Raw genomic sequence first — 24,534 nt, forward strand, 5'->3', positions numbered from 1 at the left:
CATCCAATTGATTGATATCCACTTACGCTCCCCACTGACATCTACAGAGAAAATATCAACAGTGAATGTACAATGCGTGGCGGGGATTTAAATCTGACGAAGACCAACATTCTCTGAAGATCTGAAAAGGCATTCGGCCGCTTCTATCTGGGATCAACCAACATCGTCTAAAAAAAGGTTAGCAGCATGCATGCCAACAATGAGCAGAAATTCTAGCAACGAATCTCGGCAGCTAGCTAGTTAAATTGTTTTTCTAGCTCGTTAGCTTTCCTGTTAGCAATAAGCTCGCTAACGTAGACAACGACGGGTTGAGCTAACAATTTAGTAGCAAAAAACGTAGCTAGTTAGCCATATAGAATTTATGGAGGGTTACCAATTGTAATGTGGGAATTGAGGAATATTGCAAATGTATCTAACGTTAGAAAACTGCATTTCTGAACAGTGGTTTATTAACTAACGTGAACTAGCCCGCGAGACAGCTAACGTTAGCAAATATGCTAACGTTAAATAGCAGCAACCTAAGTTTGTTGGCTGGCTAGGTAGCTACAGTTGTAGTAATATTATTTACTTTAATATCAGTTGTGTGTTTTAACATTATCCAACCAAATAGTGTAACTGAATGTGGAACTCTGGCGAGCGTGTGTCATTTCACACTGACAAGTAGCTAGAAAGAGTAGTAGGCAGACGAGCTTCATATGAGACAATAGAAAAACCGAAACGGGTACAGCCCAGATACATACACTAAATATTTGTTATGTACCTATCTGGATTCTTTTGGATCTTTTCATTATGTGCATTGCTCTGACCGAACAAACTAATATACCAAATTGACCTCCTATAGGGATAAAATAATAAATCCATATTTGGAAGGTTTTTGACTGACGGTGACGCGCAACACAGACCAATAGAAGGTGCACGAACGAACTTATTCACGAACGACCGTAGACAGGACGGCTCGAACACCCGCTGCATCCAGTTTTACCTACGCCCCAAACCGAGCGGTTCATGCGAAGGAAGAGACTCCAGAACAGGCCGATTACGAAGATAGCAAGGCGAGGGAAGTAGGCTACGGCAAACCTCCATCTCGCCCAGATACCTCCATTACGTCCACCTACCACCGCCCCCTTCAGCCATGGACCCCCCGAGGACTCGGTCGCGGTCACGGTCAAGTTTTTTTCACTATGGCATGAACGGTGGTGGCAACGGCAATAACGCAATCAACAACGGGAACATGAATGCCAGCGGAGGGATCGGGGTGAACAACACCGGCTGGGCTCCGCACACAGCGCGCAGCTACACAGAGAACCAGCACACCCAGGGGAACTACCTGTCTAGCGGGGCGCCACGCCACGCTTCGCATGGAGCACACAGACACCCCGGCACTGGTAAGCTTCAACGTCTCCCTCCCTTTTCCCCTACTAATCTTGATGCATCACACCCCGTGCATAGATGAGTGTACCATGCAATTTAGCAGGTGCCAGGCTTGACATGTAAACAGTGCAGTGTTCCTCTTAGCTGTATAACATCTTCAGTGAAGGGTTTTCTGTTTGTCTGAAAATATTTTCTCATCCATCCAGTGTTGTCTGTAGTCAGGTGACTGAGGGGTATGGACAGAAACTGTTAGTAGCATCCTCACTGCTTATGTGAAAGGCCTGCTGAACTGCCTGTATGATCTATAAATTGCCTATATTTCCAAACAACATTAATGTATTTCAATTATTGAAAGATGGCTCATGCTGCCTCCAAAGAGCATTTAATGGAGTTTTGGACAAATGGGAGCTGGATGAGACAGTTTTGGACATGGTAAATTAGCATGTGGAGGTATATTTTGAATTGATAGCCCAAATTTATTTCAAGAAAAGATGCATATTATTTGCTCTCCGCAATTTTGTTATTTTATATACAGGGAATTCAATCTGTGTTACCCAGTAGTGTTTTGTGGGTTCCACTTGTGTTAGAGATGTCGACGTGTTCTCTTTAACACCCAGGAAGCTCCTATTCAAACTCCCATTAGACAGCGCTGCAATTATGTCAAAAGTAAGTTTGTTACTCACAAAATATGCACTTTTGCTGAACAACTCTTTATTTACACCTGTTTTACAGGCAGTATGTACTTCCAAAAATTGACAATTTTCCAAGCAACTGGAAGAAAATGTCTATTCGGCACCTCCAATGCATGAATCACTAATTACTGCCACGCACAGGTCAGACGTCAACAACCGCTCAAATCAAATTATATTGATCACATACACATATTTAGCATATGTTATTGTGGGTGTAGCGAAATGCTTGTTCCTAGCTCCAACAGTGCAGTAATATATAACAATACACACACATGTAAAAGAATGGAATTAAGAAATATTCAAATATTAGGACGAATAATGTCAGTGGCATTGACTAAAATACTGTATATACAGTACCAGCTCAATACATTGGAGAGGCATTTTTTGGGTTGCTTGTAAATTGATATTTAGACATTTTTAGGATGTACATATTGGCTGTGACGGGATTAAATGAAGATGGTTGCTTTGTGAAACTTCTTATTTTGTGAGAAACGAAAGCACTTTGACATTACGCATGCAAAGCTGTCTAATGGGTGTTTTGAACCGGAGCTTCCTGGGCATTAGAGAGGATGCATGTCATTACATTTATTTTCAGAAAAAGCTCTATTTTGGTTGGCTCTGGTACATTCTAATTTAAATTTGAGTCATTTAGCAGACGCTCTTATCCAGAGACTCAGTAGTGAGTGCATTCATTCTATTGTACTTCAAACAAGAAAAGCACAAACTAAATTGCACAACTAATTGCGTTAGTACTGTACAAAGATAGAAGTGCGCTATTTGATAGATTCCCCTTACCTAGGGCCCCCAGTGGGGAGACCTGAGGTCAACCTACCACCTCTCCCCGTACTTCTGAGTGGGAGACCTTCCCAGGCAGTAGCCTGCCTAGCTCACAAACTAGAATCAGGGCGCCCACTCCGATGAGGTTAATTGAACCACAGTCCATTACGGTGACATCATTGACATGACATGCAAATGAGCGATAGAAAGCAGATTACGCAAATGTCACAATTCAGAATATATATCTTTGTTTTGTGCAGGCGCCCTGTGCCGCCCCCGGCAAGATATCGCCTTAATCCGCCACTGGATTTAGGAGTAGCAATGGTATATAGGATATTGACTTTATTCAGTCAGTTCTACATCTTTTATAAAAACTCGTGAAATGTAAACTGTCTGCTCAAATAACCGTAAATAGCCTATGCGCCCCGACTCTGTGGCTGGCCATAGGCCTATAAAACATGCAAAGAAATTAAATGAATCTGCCTCAAAAAGATAAGTGGATTTCAACTCCATTATTATCACTGATGTGGGATGTGTAAATTCACTCTCACAGGAGATGAAGCATCATGCTCTCCCTCCATGAAAATAATACATTTGACTGCAGCCAACTTCCATCGCACACAAATAACATGGGTGCCGAGAGCCGGGACAGACAGCAGACTGACAAACCAGCAGTGGTCCCTGTCATCGCTCCACTTTGTGATTGACAGGCGCCGTCCTATCATTCATCCGTGGAAGTTGCGTATCGTTCATTCTAGCGGGAGAAGGCTGTACAGACTTCTCTGACTAGCGAGTTGAAACTTTTTAAATGGAAAGAAGCCCAGTTAATTTATGAAGTGGAAAAAGTAGCTGGCTGACAATGAGTCTGCTATCGGCTGTTCGGTTGACAGCCAGAGATTATGAAAACACTGCTCTGAGGAAACATACCATTAGAACAGAGTGGATTACCTCGAGGCAGAAAGGCATATGAATGAATGCAAGCTTTTAATGAAGAGCTTTTGTAATAGCACTGCCTCCATCCGGACCTAATAAATAACCCACACAGGAATATGTGCACGCACAGACACACCTGGCTACACACTTGTGCGGCTCACAAACCTACACACATTAGGCTCACTTGCCAACACACACTGACGCACTACAAAGAGGGATTTATGGGTATGACTGAAATTCTGTATCTCCCAGCTGTTTGATCCTCCTCTCCTGCTCTAAGCAGATGCCTCTTCTTGAATACTGTGTGTGTGGGTTACAGCGTATTTGGTTTAGTGTGTGCTGTGAGCAGAGCTCTCGGCATGTCACGCCTCTTAACATTACTTTCAGGGGAATGTGTCTACTGGATTTAGAGGTGCTGAATATGCCACTTCATTTCACCATTGTTTCTCTCCCTCTGTCTGAGCTCGAACAGACAAACTGCATGTTTTGGCCTTGAGGAAGAGGAGCTTAGGCTTGGCCTAGTGGCTCAATCCTGGAGCCAGGGTTGTACGAATCATGCAGTCACTGGCTCAAATAGGTGCCCTTTCTGTACCGAGGCCCAGATACTAGGGCCTTTATAACCTGGCAAACGTCACCCAACCCGGGCCCGATCCTTTCCCTGTGTCACATCACACAGCTCAGTGTCTGGATCTCTGTGTCCCTCCCTGTCCTTGTCGGAGCTGAGCGCCAGTCGCCTGGCTGCTCTTTTCTGTCCTGCTGCCACTGGCGGTGCGTCTTTGAGCTGTCAGTCTCCCCCGACTTCATAGAGCTGGGAGAGGAGCGCTCTCAGATGGTTCTTCTTCTGAAGAGACTGAGGGGGGCAGGCAGCTAGTTGGGGGAGGGAGGGAGAGAGGAGGTGAGGGGTGGGTGTGTTTTTGGTTTTCAGGAAACTCCGTCAGCACAGTTCAAGGGCATCTCTGCCTGTGAAAGATTGGAGTGTGTGTCTGTGTAATATTGTAGTGTGTCTGAGGCAGCAGAGGGGGTAGTTTTTACATTTGAGATCGTTACATTGTAGAGAGCATGGTTCTCCCTCTTGTCAGTGGAAGACAGAACATTGTCTGATTTTTAAACCAGGCCATTCAAAGCCACTAAGACACATTCAGATCTAGACTGAGCAGACTTTATCCAGCTATACTACGTGTGTGTATATGTTCCCTCAAAGTTTAAACACAATTTGGGCCACTACTTTCTCTTCAGATGGTAATCGCAGAGAGGGTTAAAAGGAGCATGACTGCTGCTGTACATGTTAACCCGTCCAGGTCTATGTTTGAGTCTTTCTATAGCCTACTGCCTGGTTTGACCCTCCTGTTATTCTGTGTCTCTGGCCTGTAGGTGTCCTTCACTTCCACCCTGATAACGTCTGCAGTGATGAGCGGGACAAGGTGAGTATATTTCCCTTTCCCTATTACACCCAGTACCAGGACAGCTGTAGGAATGCTATAGTATGGTGTTAAAGTGGAACTGACAGTGTTTTAGCAGCATGAAATCTTATAAAAATATGTAAATATGATGCTTTTATTTTTTATAACAATTTCTGTCAAGCAGGCACATAGATATGGTCATTTTCACTGTCACACTTTCATAGAATGTTTTGGGAATGATGTAGAGTAAGGCATTTTGTGCTTACATTTTATAGCAATATAGAGTTGGAAAGTTTCTGTGGATTTGGACAATTTAACACAGTGCCGTAAATAAAACCGAATAAAAATGGCAGTCTTGTCCAGGCTACACAGATTGGTGCACCATAGCCAAACTGAGCTACAGTAGGCATATATGCAAATAAGCCATTTGCCACATGGGCCTGCCATCATTCACTTTGAACTAGACTGTTTACAGGCAGTAGCAACAGCACAACTTTAGATCATTAGAAAGCATTTGCCAAGAGTCACAAAATACACCTGAGTGGATTTCTGCACATACAGTACCAGTCAAAAGTTTGGACAGGCCTACTCATTCAAGAGTTTAATTATTTTTACTATTTTCAAGACTGTAGAATAATAGTGGAGACATCAACCCTATTAAATAACTCGTATGGAATCATGTAGTAACCAAACAAGTTTTAAACTAATCAAAATATATTTGAGGATCTTCAAAGTAGCCACCCTTTGCATTGACAGCTTTGCACACTCTTGGCATTCTCTCAACCAGCTTCATGAGTTAGTCACCTGGAATGCATTTCAATTAACAGGTGTGCCATGTTCATTTCAGGAATTTATTTCCTTAATTTGTTTGAGCCAATCAGTTGTGTTGTGACAAGGTAGGGGTGGTATACGGAAGATTGCCATATTTGGTAAAAGACCAAGTCCATATTATGGCAAGAACAGCTCAAATAAGCAAATAGAAACGACAGCCAAATCGTTACTTTAAGACATGGTCAGTCAATATGGAATATTTCAAGAACTTTTAAAGTTTCTTCAACTGCAGTTACAAAAACCAAGTGCTATGATGAAGCTCGTGTGGACCGCCACAGAAAAGGAAGACCCGGAGTTACCTCTGCTGCAGAGGATAAGTTCTGCCGCAGAGGATAAGTTCTGCCGCAGAGGATAAGTTCTGCCGCAGAGGATAAGTTCTGCCGCAGAGGATAAGTTCTGCCGCAGAGGATAAGTTCTGCCGCAGAGGATAAGTTGCTGGCCAAATAAATGCTTCATAGTTAAAGTAACACACATCTCAACATGAACTGTTCAGGGGAGACTGCGTGAATTGGGCCTTCATGGTTGAATTGCTGCAAAGAAACCACTACTAAAGGACACCAATAATAAGAAGAGACTTGCTTGGACGAAGAAACACGAGCAATGGACATTAGTCCGTTGGACATCTGTCCTTGGTCTGATAAGTCCAAACTTGAGGTTTTTGGTTACAACCACCATGTCTTTGTGAGATGCAGAGAAGGTGAACGTATGATCTCCGCATGTGTGGTTCCCACCGTGAAGTATGGAGTAGGTGGTGTGGGGACGCTTTGCTGGTAACACTGTCGTGATTTATTTAGAATTCAAGGCGTACTTAACCAGCATGGCTACCACAGCATTCTGCAGTAATACGCCATCCCATCTGGTTTTCCCTTAGTGGGACTATCATTTGTTTTTCAACAGGACAATGACCCAACACACCTCCAGGCTGTGTAAGGGCTATTTTACTCTCCTTCTTGGTGATGGAGCTGCATCAGATGACCTGGCCTCCACAATCACCTGACCTCAACCCAGTTGAGTTGGTTTGGGATGAGTTGGACCGCAGAGTGAAGGAAAAGCGGCCAACAAGTGCTCAGCATATGTTCTCAAAGCATTCCAGGTGAAGCTGGTTGAGAGAATGCAAAGGGTGGCTACTTTGATGAATCGCAAACATAAATCTAAATATATTTTAACACTTTTTGCTTACTACATGATTCCATATAGTTTTGATGTCTTCACTATTATTCTGCAATGTAGTAAAAATAAAGAAACCCTTGAATGAGTAGGTGTTCGCTTTTGACTGGTACTGTATGTAAATACCACTGAGTCTTCTTACATTTGGGAAATGTAAAGTCCTATTGATCAAACCATGAACAGGTAAGGATCTCCTCCCTTTTGACTATTAGATCAACAACTGTTAGCCAGAACAAGATGAGGTTAAATCTGACGCAAACAGTGGACAAACCCTCTCAAACTTGTTCATCTTGTATTTGGCTGTCAAAATTGCGCTGATAAACAATGGGAAATAATAGTAGCCTGCTTGCCCTTCTGCAGCCTGCCGATGCATGCTTGTCCCAACCCACGTTTTGACAACTGAATGGGAATATGCCAGCCCATTTGACCGACGCCAAATGCATGTACAACCAAGAGATATGCTAACTATGGATAAGTCGTTTTAAGTTCAGCCTAGCTAACTAGCAAAATGATTCACATTTCTTGCTAGCTAACCAAATGACACCAATATACCTAGCTGCAGCCACCGAAAAATGTATATGGGGAAGTTGGCCACTCACCCACTCATTGGTGACTTGACATCCTTCCAACAGGTTAGGTAGCTAGCTAGGCTCTGTGCTTTTAGCTTACTAAAGAAATAGCTACATGAATAGATAAGCTAGCCTTTTAGCCCTGTTATCATAGACTTGTGATGCCCTCGCGTGTTTGATTGTATTGGCCTTAATTTTTTATTTTTTCTGTCAAATATTGAGTTAACTGAAACCGTGCATCCGTATGAATGGCTGTAAGCAGCAAACAATGTACCAGCTGTGATTTACAACTAGAGAGCCATTTTTGTTGGACTACCAGGAAATGTAATGGTGAATTATATTAATCATGCATTAAACTGTATCCATCTATTCTGCCAACAGTACCCTACTCTGCGTCAGGTCCTATTTCGCAAAAAAATCCATATTTTTTTAAACCTCTTTTGAAGTTGGGTTTTGTAGCATAAATTGTGAATTTTGTGTTTTTGATTTATAATTCTGTTTTAATATCTGCAAAGTAGTTAACTCTGTCAGTTCTACTTAAAAAAAAGTATCTCTCTCTCTCTCTCTCTGTGTCTGTAGATGGAGGACAGTCCTAGCCCTAAGCGACAGCGTCTTTCCCAGCAGTCTATGTTAGATCTAAGCTCTGCCCCTCCCCCCACCCCATCTTCTCCCATTCGTCCCTGGGAGCTACCCCACACCCCCACTACCTGGGCCCCACCCCCACCCAGTCGCAGACCACACCCACACTACCTGCCAGAGCGATGCCACACTCCTGTCCGCAACCGCCGCAGGTAAGTGTGTGTTAAATGTTACAATGGGTTCGACATCATTGTAGAGTCATTTTTCCTCTGGGCATTATCTGTTGTGATGAGGATGTTTGGTAGCAAGAGACTGACATCTTAATTTCTCCCCCCCCCCAGTCCTCCAATGAGACGCCAGCGAGGCCGCCGTGACCGTCTCCCCCACCACCCCCCTCACCCTCATCACCAACACTACCACCACCATTACCACAACCCGCACCATCACCCCCACCACAGCCTCTCAGCAGGGCTTCAGGATGAGAACTATCGCCACCCCGTCCCCCCTCAGAGTTACCCCTATAACCAGCCTGAGGAGCGCCCCCTCCACCACCCTGCTAACCTGTCCCCCAGGCTGATGCACCCTCCCCCTCAGCAGCAGAGCAGTGTGGTGCTGGACCTCCATGACCAGGTCAGTGAGGAAACAGGAAGCTGCTTTTTATAGTTGTCAGTAAAGCATTATTGAATTTGATTAGGGTCATCTTTTATCCTTCTACGTGGGGGTTCAGGTAGTGTGGTTGTTTGAACTCTGACCTTTGACTTCTGCTCAGGTGTCGTACCCAGTCTCTCCCCCTGGTGGCCCCCCCGGCCTGCCCTCCCACTCGGCCCCCCAGCAGCTCCCAGCATGCTCGGTGGTCTTTAGTGGGCAGCACTACCCTGTCTGCAGTGTCCCTCCATCTGTGAGTTCAACTAGCCTGACTGTCTGACTTGTGTATCTCTTTGACACTGATCATATGCCTACTTCAGAAAGTATTTATACCCCTTGATTTATTCCACATTTTGTTGTTATAGCCCGATTGCAAAATTGATTAACACAGAAGAATTCACCCATCTATACACACACACACACACCAGCATTTTTACTGCCCTGTTAGGAGCTAGTCACACACACACCAGCATTTTTACTGCCCTGTTAGGAGCTAGTCTCACACACACACCAGCATTTTTACTGCCCTGTTAGGAGCTAGTCTCACACACACACCAGCATTTTTACTGCCCTGTTAGGAGCTAGTAACACACACACACACACACACACACACCAGTGTTTTTACTGCCCTGTTAGGAGCTAGTAACACACACACACCAGTGTTTTTACTGCCCTGTTAGGAGCTAGTAACACACACACACACACCAGTGTTTTTACTGCCCTGTTAGGAGCTAGTAACACACACACCAGCATTTTTACTGCCCTGTTAGGAGCTAGTAACACACACACACACCAGCATTTTTACTGCACCTGCTATAACATCTGCAACCAATACACTTTGTATAGAGGAGAGATTAAATCATCATGTAATATGTTATTTCTCTCTCAGGTTCTGCAGACGTGCTCTGTGCAACATCTGCCCATGCCCTACCCGTTCCCCTCTCTGCTGTCCAGTGACCCCACCTTTCTCCTGCCCCCTCCACACCTGTCCCACCATCCCCCTCACATCCCCCAGCCCGGACAGTTTGGATCCTACCCCACACAGCAGGCCAGATCGGTGAGTGGCACTAGGGTTTTACAAAAAGGAGGGGCGGGGCGTGTTGAGTGTGTTCAGTCTAGCATTAAAAGCCATTTGAAGCTCATTAATGACATCTCTCTCTCTCTCGCTTTTTTTACCCTAGCCGTTAGAGAGGATAGAGAATGACGTGGAGCTCTTTTTAATCAAATCAAATCAAATGTATTTTCATATAGCCCTTCGTACATCAGCTGATATCTCAAAGTGCTGTACAGAAACCCAGCCTAAAACCCCAAACAGCAAGCAAAGCATGTGAAAGAAGCACGGTGGCTAGGAAAAACTCCCTAGGAAAAACTCCCTAGAAAGGCCAAAAACCTAGGAAGAAACCTAGAGAGGAACCAGGCTATGAGGGGTGGCCAGTCCTCTTCTGGCTGTGCAGGGTGGATATTATAACAGAACATGGTCAAGATGTTAAAATGTTCATAAATGACCAGCATGGTCAAATAATAATAATCATAGTAGTTGTCGAGGGTGCAACAAGCACGTCCGGTGAACAGGTCAGGGTTCCATAGCCGCAGGCAGAACAGTTGAAACTGGAGCAGCAGCACGGCCAGGTGGACTGGGGACAGCAAGGAGTCATCATACCAGGTAGTCCTGAGGCATGGTCCTAGGGCTCAGGTCCTCCGAGAGAAAGAGAGAAAGAGAGAATTAGAGAGAGCATATTTAAATTCACACAGGACACCGGATAACACAAGAGAAATACTCCAGATGTAACAGACTGACCCTAGCCCCCCGACACATAAACTACTGCAGCATAAATACTGGAGGCTGAGACAGGAGGGATCAGAAGACACTGTGGCCCCATCCGATGATACCCCCGGACAGGGCCAAACAGGCAGGATATAACCCCACCCACTTTGCCAAAGCACAGCCCCCACACCACTAGAGGGATGTCTCCAACCACCAACTTACCGTCCTAAGACAAGGCCGAGTATAGCCCACAACGATCTCCGCCACGGCACAACCCAAGGGGGGGGGGCGCCAACCCAGACAGGAAGACCACGTCAGTGACTCAACCCACTCAAGTGACGCACCCCTCCCATGGACGGCATGGAAGAACACCAGTAGGCCAGTGACTCAGCCCCTGTAAAAGGGTTAGCGGCAGAGAATCCCAGTGGAAAGAGGGGAACCGGCAAGGCAGAGACAGCAAGGGCGGTTCGTTGCTCCAGCCTTTCCGTTCACCTTCACACTCCTGGGCCAGACTATACTTAATCATAGGACCTACTGAAGAGATAAGTCTTCAGTAAAGACTTAAAGGTTGAGACTGAGTCTGCGTCTCTCACATTGGTAGGCAGACCATTCCATAAAAATGGAGCTCTATAGGAGAAAGCCCTACCTCCAGCCGTTTGCTTAGAAATTCTAGGGACAATTAGGAGGCCTGCGTCTTGTGACCGTAGCGTACGTGTAGGTATGTACGGCAGGACCAAATCGGAAAGATGGGTAGGAGCAAGCCCATGTAATGCTTTGTAGGTTAGCAGTAAAACCTTGAAATCAGCCCTTGCCTTAACAGGAAGCCTGTGTAGGGAGGCTAGCACTGGAGTAATATGATCAAATTTTTTGGTTGTAGTCAGGATTCTAGCAGCCGTATTTAGCACTAACTGAAGTTTATTTAGTGCTTTATCCGGGTAGCCGGAAAGTAGAGCATTGCAGTAGTCCAGCCTAGAAGTAACAAAAGCATGGATTAATTTTTCTGCGTCATTTTTGGACAGAAAATTTCTGATTTTTGCAATGTTACGTAGATGGAAAAAAGCTTTCCTTGAAACAGTCTTGATATGTTCTTCAAAAGAGAGATCAGGGTCCAGAGTAACGCCGAGGTCCTTCACAGTTTTATTTGAGACGACTGTACAACCATCCAGATTAATTGTCAGATTCAACAGAAGATCTTTGTTTCTTGGGACCTAGAACAAGCATCTCTGTTTTGTCCGAGTTTAAAAGTAGAAAGTTTGCAGCCATCCACTTCTTTATGTCTGAAACACAGGCTTCTAGCGAGGGCAATTTTGGGGCTTCACCATGTTTCATTGAAATGTACAGCTGTGTGTCGTCCGCATAGCAGTGAAATTTAACATTATGTTTTCGAATGACATCCCCAAGAGGTAAAATATATATATATATATATATAGTGAAAACAATAGTGGTCCTAAAAAGGAACCTTGAGGAACACCGAAATGTACAATTGATTTGTCAGAGGACAAACCATTCACAGAGACAAACTGATATCTTTCCGACAGATAAGATCTAAACCAGGCCAGAACTTGTCCATGTAGACCAATTTGGGTTTCCAATCTCTCCAAAAGAATGTGGTGATCGATGGTATCAAAAGCGGCACTAAGATCTAGGAGCACGAGGACAGATGCAGAGCCTCGGTCTGACATCATTAAAAGGTCATTTACCACCTTCACAAGTGCAGTCTCAGTGCTATGATGTGGTCTAAAACCAGACTGAAGCGTTTCGTATACATTGTTTGTCTTCAGGAAGGCAGTGAGTTGCTGTGCAACAGCTTTTTCTAAAATGTTTGAGAGGAATGGAAGATTCGATATAGGCCGATAGTTTTTTATAATTTCTGGATCAAGATTCGGCTTTTTCAAGAGAGGCTTTATTACTGCCACTTTTAGTGAGCTTGGTACACATCCGGTGGATAGAGAGCCGTTTATTATGTTCAACATAGGAGGGCCAAGCACAGGAAGCAGCTCTTTCAGTAGTTTAGTTGGAATAGGGTCTAGTATGCAGCTTGAGGGTTTGGAGGCCATGATTATTTTCATCATTGCGTCAAGAGATATAGTACTAAAACACTTTAGTATCTCCCTTGATCCTAGGTCCTGGCAGAGTTGTGTAGACTCAGGACAATGGAGCTTTGGAGGAATACCCAGATTTAAAGAGGAGTCTGTAATTTGCTTTCTAATGATCATGATCTTTTCCTCAAAGAAGTTCATAAATTTATTACTGCTGAAGTGAAAGCCATCCTCCATTTGCGAAGGCTGCTTTTTAGTTAGCTTTGCGACAGTATCAAAAATAAATTTCGGATTGTTCTTATTTTCCTCAATTAAGTTGGAAAAATAGGATGATCGAGCAGCAGTAAGGGCTCTTCGATACTGCACGGTACTGTCTTTCCAAGCTAGTCGGAAGACTTCCAGTTTGGTGTGGCGCCATTTCCGTTCCAATTTTCTGGAAGCTTGCTTCAGAGCTCGTGTATTTTCTGTATACCAGGGAGCTAGTTTCTTATGACAGATGTTTTTAGGGGTGCAACTGCATCTAGGGTATTGCGCAAGGTTAAATTGAGTTCCTCGGTTAGGTGGTTAACTGATTTTTGTCCTCTGACGTCCTTGGGTAGGCAGAGGCAGTCTGGAAGGGCATCAAGGAATCTTTGGGTTGTCTGAGAATTTATAGCACGACTTTTAATGCTCCTTGGTTGGGGTCTGAGCAGATTATTTGTTGCAATTGCAAACGTAATAAAATGGTGGTCCGATAGTCCAGGATTATGAGGAAAAACATTTAGATCCACAACATTTATTCCATGGGACAAAACTGGGTCCAGAGTATGACTGTGGCAGTGAGTAGGTCCAGAGACATGTTGGACAAAACCCACTGAGTCGAAGATGGCTCCGAAAGCCTTTTGGAGTGGGTCTGTGGACTTTTCCATGTGAATGTTAAAGTCACCAAACATTAGAATATTATCTGCTATGACTACAAGATCCGATAGGAATTCAGGGAACTTAGTGAGGAACACTGCATATGGCCCAGGAGGCCTGTAAACAGTAGCTATAAAAAGTGATTGAGTAGGCTGCATAGATTTCATGACTAGAAGCTCAAAAGACGAAAACGTCATTGTTTTTTTTTTTGTAAATTGAAATTTGCTATCGTAAATGTTAGCAACACCTCCGCCTTTGCCGGATGCACGGGGGGTATGGTCACTAGTGTAACCAGGGGGTGAGGCCTCATTTAACACAGTAAATTCATCAGGCTTAAGCCATGTTTCAGTCAGGCAAATCACATCAAGATTATTATCAGTGATTAGTTCATTGACTATAACTGCCTTGGAAGTGAGGGATCTAACATTAAGTAACCCAATTTTGAGATGTGAGGTATCACGATCTCTTTCAATAATGGCAGGAATGGAGGAGGTCTTTATACTAGTGAGATTGCTAAAGCGAACACCGCCATTTTTAATTTTGCCCAACCTAGATCGAGGCACAGACACGGTCTCAATGGGGAAAGCTGAGCTGACTACGCTGACTGTGCTAGTGGCAGACTCCACTAAGCTGGCAGGCTGGCTAACAGCCTGCTGCCTGGCCTGCACCCTATTTCATTGTGGAGCTAGAGGAGTTAGAGCCCTGTCTATGTTCGTAGATAAGATGAGAGCACCCCTCCAGCTAGGATGGAGTCCGTCACTCCTCAACAGGCCAGGCTTGGTCCTGTTTGTGGGTGAGTCCCAGAAAGAGGGCCAATTTTCTACAAATTCTATCTTTTGGGAGGGGCAGAAAACAGTTTTCAACCAGCGATTGAGTTGTGAGACTCTGCTGTAGAGCTCATCACTCCCCCTAACTGGGAGGGGGCCAGAGACAATTAATCGATGCCGACACATCTTTCTAGCTGATTTACACGCTGAAGCTATGTTGCGCTTGGTGACCTCTGACTGTTTCATCCTAACATCGTTGGTGCCGACGTGGATAACAATATCTCTATACTCTCTACACTCGCCAGTTTTAGCTTTAGCCAGCACCGTTTTTAGATTAGCCTTAACGTCGGTAGCCCTGCCCCCTGGTAAACAGTGTATGATCGCTGGATGATTAGTTTTAAGTCTAATACTGCGGGTAATGGAGTCGCCAATGACTAGGGTTTTCAATTTGTCAGAGCTAATGGTGGGAGCCGTCGGCGTCTCAGACCCCACAACGGGAGGAGTAGAGACCAGACAAGTCTCGGCCTCCGACTCGCTTAATGGGGAGAACCGGTTGAAAGTTTCTGTCGGCTGAATAAGCGACACCGGTTGAGCATTCCTACAGCGTTTCCCTCCAGAAGCCATGAGAAAGATGTCCGGCTGCGGGGACAGTGCGAGGGGGTTTATACTAACGTTACTATCTGTACTTACTGGTGGCACAGACGCTGTTTCATCCTTTCCTACACTGAAATTACCCTTGCCTAACGATCGCGTCTGAAGCTGGGCTTGCAGCACAGCTATCCTTGCCGTAAGGCGATCGTTCTCCTGTATATTATAAGTACAACGACTGCAATTAGAAGGCATCATGTTAATGTTACTTAGCTTCGGCTGTTTGAAGTCCTGACGAACCATGTCCAGATAAAACCTCCGGGGTGAAAAAGTTGAATGAAAAAAGTTGAGTGAGGGGAAAAAGTAAAAATATACGGTAATGAAAAAGTAAAAAACCGTCAGGTAGCAAAGTAAGATCGGCAACAAAACGCACAGCAGCGTAAACAAGTAGCCGTTACAGAGGATAGAGAATGACGTGGAGCTCTTTTTACCCTAGCCGTTACAGAGGATAGAGAATGACGTGGCGCTCTTTTTACCCTAGCCGTTACAGAGGATAGAGAATGACGTGGAGCTGTTGGGGGAGCACCTGTCGTTAGGGGCGGGTCTACACTTCCCCCCTGCGGCCCACCCCGGCCTGCCCCCCCACTCCACTCAGCTCCATTTCCTCTCCCATGAGCCTCTGCCACAGGAGTTCTTTGGAGTGGTGAGTATCTCTCTTGCCTCTGTTCATTATCCCCTTTATCTTCCCACATCAGAGGGATTGTTGCATCATTATATTGTAACTAATTTTAAAGGCATGCGTTGGCTATTTTTTTCAGTTGGTCATATGAAATCCAATAATTATTTCTCCCTTCTCTTTCAGTCGTATCCTAACTTCATGCCACGGCGTATCCCAGGACGACGCTACCGCTCGCAGCAGCCACTGCCACCCTCGCCTTACCACCCCAGTTTCTTGCCTTACTTCCTGTAAGTCACCCGTCTCTAGCTCTACATCATGGGTGTTGTAGTTTAGACAATCAGGAGACTCCGCCCTATTGGTTGGAAGTAGCCTACTCTTATGGCATAGCGCATTTGTGCGAATACAGTCAAGCTTTTTTGTGCTCTGTTTGTCACATGAGCTGTGTATGCACAGTGTCTGTAGGTAAGTGCGTTTCTCTCCCTGTCTGTCAGCTCTATGCTGCCAGTCCAGCCTACAGGCCCTGCCATCAGCTTGGAGCTAGACGTAGATGACGGCGAGGTGGAGAACTACGAGGCTCTTCTCAACCTGGCCGAGCGTCTGGGAGAGGCCAAACTCCGAGGACTGACTAAGGGAGATATCGAGCAGCTGCCTTCCTATAGGTTCAACCCCAACAACCACCAATCAGAACAGACGCTGTGAGTACTTCTCCTTGACCCACCAGAACTGAGGATACTATCCTCCTCGCCGATCCGAGTATACAGTTGGTGGTTTTGTTGAAATGTTGTAATAAAGTTGTGTTGCAGGTGTGTGGTGTGTATGAGTGACTTTGAGTCTCGTCAGCTGCTGCGCGTTCTACCCTGCAGTCATGAGTTCCACGGGAAGTGTGTCGACAAGTGGCTCAGGGTGAGTCTCTCGCTCTAGTATTTCACAAAGCACAACCAACTACACTGAACTAAAATATAAACTCGACATGTAAAGTGTTGGTCCCATGTTTCATGAGCTGAAATAAATGTTCCACATGCGCAAAAAGCTTATTTCTCTCCAATTTTAGAGCAGATGTTTGTTTACGTCCCTGTTAGTGAGCATTTCTCCTTTGCCAAGATAATCCATCCACCTGACAGGTGTGGCATATCAAGAAGCTGATTAAACAGCATGATCGTTACACAGGTACATCTTGTGCTGGGGACAAAAGGCCACTCTCTAAAATGTGCTGTTTTGTCACACAACACAATGCCACAGATGCCTCCATTTGAGGGAGCGTGCAATTGGCATGCTGACTGCTGGAATGTCCACCAGAGCTGTTGCCAGATTGTTAATTTCTCTACCAGAAGCCACCTCCAACAGCCCAGGACCTCCACATCCGGCTTCTTCACCTGCGTGATCGTTTTAAGATCAGCCACCTGACAAAACTGTGGGTTTGCACAACCTGAAGAATTTCTGCACAAACTCCGAGACTGTCTCAGGGAAGCTTGTCTGTGTGTGGTCTTCACCAGGGTCTTGACCCGACTTTAGTGGTCAAATGCTAACTTTCGATTGCCACTGGCACACTGTGTTGTTTCAACTGTACCGGGCAGATGGCAGACTGCGTTTATTGCGTCATGTGGGCGAGCGGTTTGCTGATGTCAACGTTGTGAACAGAGTGCCCAATAATGGCACTGGGGTTATGGGCAGGCAAGCTATGGAGAATAAACACAATTGGATTTTTATCGATGGCAACTTGAAAGCACAGAGATACCGTGTTGAGATCCTGAGGCCCGTTGTCATGCCATTCCTCTGCCGCCATCACCGAAATGTTTCAGCATGATAATGCACGGCCCTGCGTCGCAAGGATCTGTACACAATTCCTGCAAGCTGAAAATGTCAGTTCTTCCATGCTCTGGATCAACGTGTACGACAGTGTTCCAGTTCCTGCCAATGTCCAGCAACTTTGCACAACCTTTGAGTTGGACAACATTCCACAGGCCACAATCGACTCAATGCGATGGAGATGTATCGCGCTGCATGAGGCAAATGATGGTCGCACCAGTTACTGGCTGGACTTCTGATCCACGGCCATTTTTTATTTATTTATTTATAAAAAAAAATTTAAGTTATCTGTATACCAAGTCATGTGAAATCCATAGATTAGGGCCTAATGAATTTCTTCCAATTTCCTTATGAACTGTAACTCAGTAAAATCTTTTAAATTGTTGCGTTTTATATTTTTGTTCAGTATCCTTCTGAGTTGGTAAACAAACTGACAGGGTTTATACTGCCAGCTGGAGTGTTATTTGAACATGTATAAAGCCAAGGTTGGCAAAATATATATTTTTTTCATGTTGCTTTTAACATTTTTTGTTCTGTGTAGTTGGCGAACGTACGTTTCTAGATACTGTGAAACAACATCTTATGTCTTCATACCTAATTCTTGATCCAACTGAAGCGCCCTCTAAAAAACTCTGAAGTACTCCTGTAATGATCAAGTTATCCCTGCATGTTAACTATGTATCTCGCTCTCTGGTTGTCTCTTGCTCCAGGCTAACAGGACGTGTCCCATCTGTAGGGCTGATGCCTCAGAGGTCCAGCGAGACTCAGAGTGACCACCAGGGGGAGACAACCACTCTCACTGTCAAACAGTTTTAGCACTGCCCCCCCATCCCTCCCCTGCATCTCTTTTCCTCCTCCTGTAACTCTGCTCTCATCTCTCATTTTACTGCCCCTCACTCCACCTTCAATCCCTTTTTGAAGTGTTTCTGCCTCCTGTAACTCTGCCCTCCATCTCTCCTTTAGCCCTCTTGCCCTTCTGTCCTCTTCATCCTCACACTCCATTCCCTCTGGATCTCCCTCAGCTGAACCCACTGGTGGGTGTGTGCGCACAAGCTAATGTCCATCCGTATGATTCCTGTCCTTGGTATGTGCCAGCGTTGGGTTTGTGTGTATGAGAGACTGTATTTTTAGTTAGTCTCTGATCATGTATTTGTGTGTTTAGACTTGGGTATCCACATGTAGTTGACACTTAAGGGCCCATGCCACTCCGCTGCCTCTCTGTAGCCTGAACTAGTTGCTTTTTGTTTACTTTCTCTGCCTGGCAGTTTACCTCATCATTCCTGTTGGTCATTGTTACCACGACGACACGCTTTGCTGTATTCCTCTGAAGTTTCTCATTATTTTCTTTATTTTTGTTCCTTAAAAGATTAGTTTGTCTGACTTTGCAGTGGCACATGTGTTATATACTGTATAAATATATGAATATCTGTATACCAAATAAAAGGCTTGATATGAACTTTTTTTTTTTTAAACAACACATTTTTGGACTGTTTTTTAACAATGAATTATGAGATGTGATGCAGTTGGGTTTGATTGTGCTGGATTGATTAGTCTGTTCTGTATGTTAGACTTTACGTGGTGGTTAATTAATAAAAGACATGATACACACTAATCTGTCTGCTGTCTGTTTCATGTAGAGGGGAGACGCCAGAGCAAACGATGGCAGAGGGAACTTTAAAGCAGAAGCTGGGCGTCCTATCGCCTCTCACCACGGAACGTGGTGGAAGGTGATTTCCTAACCCCACAACCACCTGCTGCTTTTAGCCGTTAGTAGTTCTGCTGTGTTTCTTCTCTCAATTGATGGTGACTGGCTTTCTGTAGTTGAGCTTCAACTGTAATGACTGCAAACTGCCAACAGGTGGCGTCACTGTTCTTTGTAAGGCATGATTTATTTTACAGAGAGGGGATGGCTCTCAATGGGATGGTCGAGCAAGCAACCAGACGGTTTCTGGTATCAAATCCCGGGTCCGACGGGGTACAAAAATCTAGAGCTAAGTGAGCTGGCAACAGGAGGGTGGCTGGTATCAAATCCTAGATGCAGTTGTCCTTAAGCAAGGCCCTTAATCGCCAACGACAGCACCCAGTGTGGCAGTCCCCCGCACCTCTCAACAAGTGTCTTTCACAAGGGTTGGGTTAAAAGCTGAAAGCAAATTTCGTTTGGACCTTGTGTGCAATTGACCAATGGTGATAGTGTTAAAATCCTCAGATCAGTAATCCTTCCAGATATAAGGTTAGATGTTAGGGGTTTGTTAAGGATTTGACACTAGATCAAATTCGTCCCAAAAGACAAGAATGAACAAGTTCTAGAAGACAGGATAGGATATGTGTTGGACATTTACTCTTCCTTAAAGTGTCAAGTCTGGCCTATGAGACGTGCAATGATCGTCACAGTAACTAGTGTGAACCAATGATTTCTATACACACTGGATGACTGATAGGGGGCGCTATGTCGACGCTACTGTGCCTCCATTGTAACAGAAATATATATATTTGGAAGTTATAGACCTTTATTTATGTCTACATTGAATTTTTGCCATATTTATTCTATTACAGATGCATTAATGCTTACTTTAAATTGTGAGCAAAAAATTTTAAATTTTCTTCAAGTATTTTTTTAAAGTTTATTTTTATTTTTTAGATGTCCCTGCTACTACAACACTTAAATACATGTAGTTTTGTACTGCCATTGAAATACTGTAGAATTCCATTCATTCCTATGGAGGATTACCTCTAATGGGGAGTACCGATTTGAACCGACCAGTGGCTTAAGCCTCTCAATGGACAATGCATAGCATCAGCAATCCAGTGTTAGTATACACTGTGTGCACAATTATTAGGCAAATTGTATTCCTCGGGATTCATTTTGTTGAACAAACACAATGCTCTCAGTCAATTCAAAATGTTATTGAACCTCAAACCTGAATGTTTAACAAAGGAAAAGTGAGTTTTGTCTTTCTCAGGGAAATATGTGTGCAGAATTATTAGGCAACTAAATTACAAAAATAATTTCTCAACTCACTTGTTTATAATCAATTTTTAGAGTAACAGATAAGTAACAAAACGACAATTTATATAACATTTTTGGCCTTTCAAAAATATTCAGTGACCAATATAGCCACCCTTATTTTCAATAACTGCCATGAGCCTTCCATCCATGGAGTCTGTCAGTTTCTTGATCTGTTCACGATCAATTTTCACTGAAGCAGCAACCACAGCCTCCCAAATGCTGTTCAAAAAGGTGTATTGTCTTCCATCACTGTAAATCTCACGTTTGAGAAGGGCCCACAAGTTCTCAATAGGATTTAAATCGGGTGAGGAAGGGGGCCAGGTCATTATTCAGGCATCTTTGAGGCCCTTGCTGGCTAGCCAAGCAGTGGAGTACTTGGATGCATGTGATGGAGCATTGTCCTGCATAAAGACCATGGCCTTCTAGAATGCTGAGGACTTCTTCCTGTACCACTGTTTGACGAAAGAATCTTCCAGAAACTGGCAGTAGGTTTGGGAGTTGAGTTTCAGTCCATCTTCAACCTGAAAAGGTCTAACTCATCCTCAATGATAGCAGCCCATACCAGTACCCCTCCTTCACCTTGCTGGCACCTGACTCAAAGTGGTGCCCTGTGTCCATTGCTGATCCAGCCACGGGCCCATCCATTTGGTCCATCAAGAGTCACTTTCATTTCTTCTGTCCATAAAACCTTTGAAAAATCTGTCTTCAGGTATTTCTTTGCCCAATCTTGACGCTTCAACTTGTGAATCTTATTCAGTGGTGGTCTTGTTTCAGTCTTCTTGACCTTGGCCATGTCTCTGAGCACTTGACACCTTGTACTTCTGAACACTCCAGGTAGGTTGCAGTTCTGGAATACAGTGGCACTGGAGGATAATGGATTCCTGGTAGTTTGCCGTTTAATTCTTCTCAAGTCTTTTGCAGTTAATTTGCGCCTTTTCTTCCCCATGTGTTTTTTTGCGCCCCAGTTGACTATTTGCAACAAAACTTTTGAATGTCCGGTGGTCACACCTCAATAGTTTAGCTATTTAAAGAGTGTCGCATCCGTCTGAAAGGCATTTTACATTTTTTGTTTTTTCAGTGTCAGTTAAATGTGTTTTTTGGCCCATTTTACCTGAGGTAATGAGGCTGTCTAATAATTATGCACACCTTGATATAAGGTGTTATTCACTTTTGCCACACCCTCCCTCATTACACAAATACATATCACCTGAAAATGTTTCAATCCAATAAGCATTCAAGTTTATATGGTTTGGAGTTTGAAAATGTGAATAGAAACAATGATCAGATCAGAATACTCACTTGCCTAATAATTGTGGACGCAGTGTACAGTACACCATTGGTGTGAACCCTGGGCAGTGACCTATCTACGCTAGTCTACTCTCTGACCCAATGGGGAGCACAGACAGAGGCCTGTTAGTTACCTAGTGCACGGCTGTTAGCTACATGAGGGGGTTGTTGTAGTCTGATTGTCCATTGAGTGTCTCTCGGCAGACTCTCCAGGTAATGTGTCCTCTGATCTGCATAATGTGACCATACAGGATTACGTTCACCTCTTTTAGTCTCTTTTCTTTCATTGCAGACATTTACTCTTTCTCTTCCTTCTCTATCTTCTAGTTCTCTTCCACTCATTATTTTCCCTCTTTCCATTTCTCTTGCTTTCACCCTGCTGCCTCATTGTTTTCTCTCTCTCTGCCTGCCTCCCTTTTTTTAACTTTTAATTTTTTTACTCTCCGTATTTTGTCTGATTCATGATGAATCACCATCTACAACAGCGTTTCCCAAACTCGATTCTCGGGACCCCAAAGGATGCACGTGTTTGGTGTTAACACTACACAGCTGATTCAAATAATCAACTAATCATCACAATTTGATCATTTGAATCAGCTGTGTAGTGTGAGGGTAAAATGAAAAAACTAAATGGGGATTCCGGGGAGAGAGAGACAGTTATTATTCCACACTTCATGCCCCGAGTCTAAGTAGCCTGATGCATGGAGAGTTAACGAGATCCGTTTTGCACATTGTCCCTTCACGCCACACTGGTGCGTTGGGCCTGTTTTGGAACAGGAGGTCACAACTCTGTCTGTTACAGAGATACTGTCGGGATTCATCTGACCCGCCGCACATTCCGCTGGGCTCGCAGATGCAGACGGACCTAAACACACAGGCGACACTTGCGTTTGCGCGTGTCGTGGGGTGTGCAGAGGGAGGAAGGGGGAGTGAGTGGTAGGTAGAGGGAGGCAGTGGATGGAGAGAGAGTCAATCATAACGGCAGGTTTATTTCTATAAACAGAAATGCATCTCAGCTCTGACCAGGACCGGGTCTAAAGATGAGGATTCTATCAGCAGATGAATTAACATTCTATCAACTGTACCACTTTCACTAATTATGCTGCGGTATTAGTGATAGTTGATTCCCAAACAGCGAAGCAGGGGTGAGAGAGAGAATGTGTGACAGAAGCGTGAGAAACCAAGAGAGATGAAAGAGAGAGAATCTGAGAGTTTATTTTTGGAGTTCAAGTTTAATTGAATCAGATGCCCTTTGGTCGAACTGATGACTCAGAACAATAAGCAGAGGAGAGGCAACCCTTCCCACGTCCTTCACCCTAAATACCCCTCTTTTCCTCTTTCCTCCACTTTGACCACCGCCCATCCCCCATCAATCCCCTCCTCCAAACAATCCTCCACCCCTCGCAGATTAATGAAATGAAAGAGATATGGGATTTCTGCCTCAACTGTCTCTCTCTCTCTCCAGTTAAAGCTGATTGAATTCACTGAGCACTGTTTCACATCCTCTCTCTGTCTCGCTCTCTCTCTCGCACTCCGTCTGTCTCTCTCTTTCTCTCTTTCTCTTATTCAGATTCAGCCACTCACATAGACAGATACAGACACGCATAACGTTGTCCTTCATACATTATTTCCGTGTTACACATGGAGAAATCAACATTAGGTTAACTTGCAGCTTCCAATTACCGGTCCGACTCATAAGATTTTGGCTTTGAATCTCTGGTTGGTTGGCTCTCCTCAAGCTGTTCACTGATTTGCTGTAAGTCCTCTAGCTGTTTCTTGATTGGTGGCATGTCCTCAGGGCTGCGCTTGGATTTGTTGTAGGGGAGAGGAGCGGCGGAGTTGTGCTTATTTGAAGACACATGAACGGAACGACCTCGGATTCCTCGGTTGGTCCCTCACACAAACACTTTTCCTGTCTCTGTCTATTTCCTATGTCATAGTTTGGTCTCTTTATGTTCTATGTTATACATTTGGCTGAGCCTGTAAATATAGGAGCGTGTGTGTGCGTCTACCCAAAGATGGAAACGTTAATTCTAAGTACAGTAACTGATGTGAACTGTTGCTGTCATGCTGGGTTTCTAGATGTGGTGTGACGTCACAGTACTCTATAGGGCAGACCCTCGGGCACTGTTAGTACCCCCCTAACAGTACCCCCCCTAACAGTGCCATGAGGGTGCCAAGCCACTGAGGGGGATCTTGGACTCCTGATTCATATCACGCTAGACAAACTCTTACGAGTGTTCTATTATACCCAAACGAGCTGAATCCTTCTCTCTCTCTCTGTCCCTCTTCTATCCATCTTTTATTTGATTTATTTCACCTTTATTTAACCAGGTAGGCTAGTTGAAAACAAGTTCTCATTTACAACTATGACCTGGCCAAGATAAAGCAAAGCAGTTCGACACATACAGAGTTTCATATGGAATAAACAAATGTACAATCAATAATACAGTAGAAAAATATACGGCATATGCAAATGAGGTAGGATAAGAGAGGTAAGGCAGTAAATAGGCCATGGTGGCGAAGTAATTACAATATAGCAATTAAACACTGGAATGGTAGGATGTGCAGAAGATGAATGTGCAAGTAGAGATACTGGGGTGCAAAGGAGCTAAATAAATAAATACAGTATGGGGATGAGGTAGATTGGATGGACTATTTACAGATGAGCTATGTACAGGTGTAGTGATCTGTGAGCTGCTCTGACAGCTGGTGCTTAAAGCTAGTGAGGGAGG

General features: G+C 44.4%; 1 protein-coding gene across 1 annotated transcript; it reads left to right on the forward strand.

Moving 5' to 3' along the window:
- The first annotated feature begins 2 nt into the window (after positions 1-2).
- Positions 3-19,117, forward strand: LOC106611790 (E3 ubiquitin-protein ligase RNF38). The gene is made up of 12 exons (XM_014212376.3): positions 3-177; positions 842-1,385; positions 5,145-5,194; positions 8,320-8,531; positions 8,661-8,949; positions 9,089-9,217; positions 9,854-10,021; positions 15,562-15,723; positions 15,883-15,986; positions 16,191-16,394; positions 16,503-16,602; positions 18,216-19,117. The coding sequence occupies exons 2-12, from the start codon at positions 1,133-1,135 to the stop codon at positions 18,276-18,278; spliced, it is 1,734 nt and encodes a 577-aa protein (XP_014067851.2). The 5' UTR covers positions 3-177; positions 842-1,132; the 3' UTR covers positions 18,279-19,117.
- The last annotated feature ends 5,417 nt before the right edge of the window (positions 19,118-24,534 follow it).

This window comes from Salmo salar, chromosome 09 (assembly GCF_965601325.2).
Source record: "Salmo salar chromosome 09, fSalSal1, whole genome shotgun sequence".
Taxonomy (NCBI): Eukaryota; Metazoa; Chordata; class Actinopteri; order Salmoniformes; family Salmonidae; genus Salmo; species Salmo salar.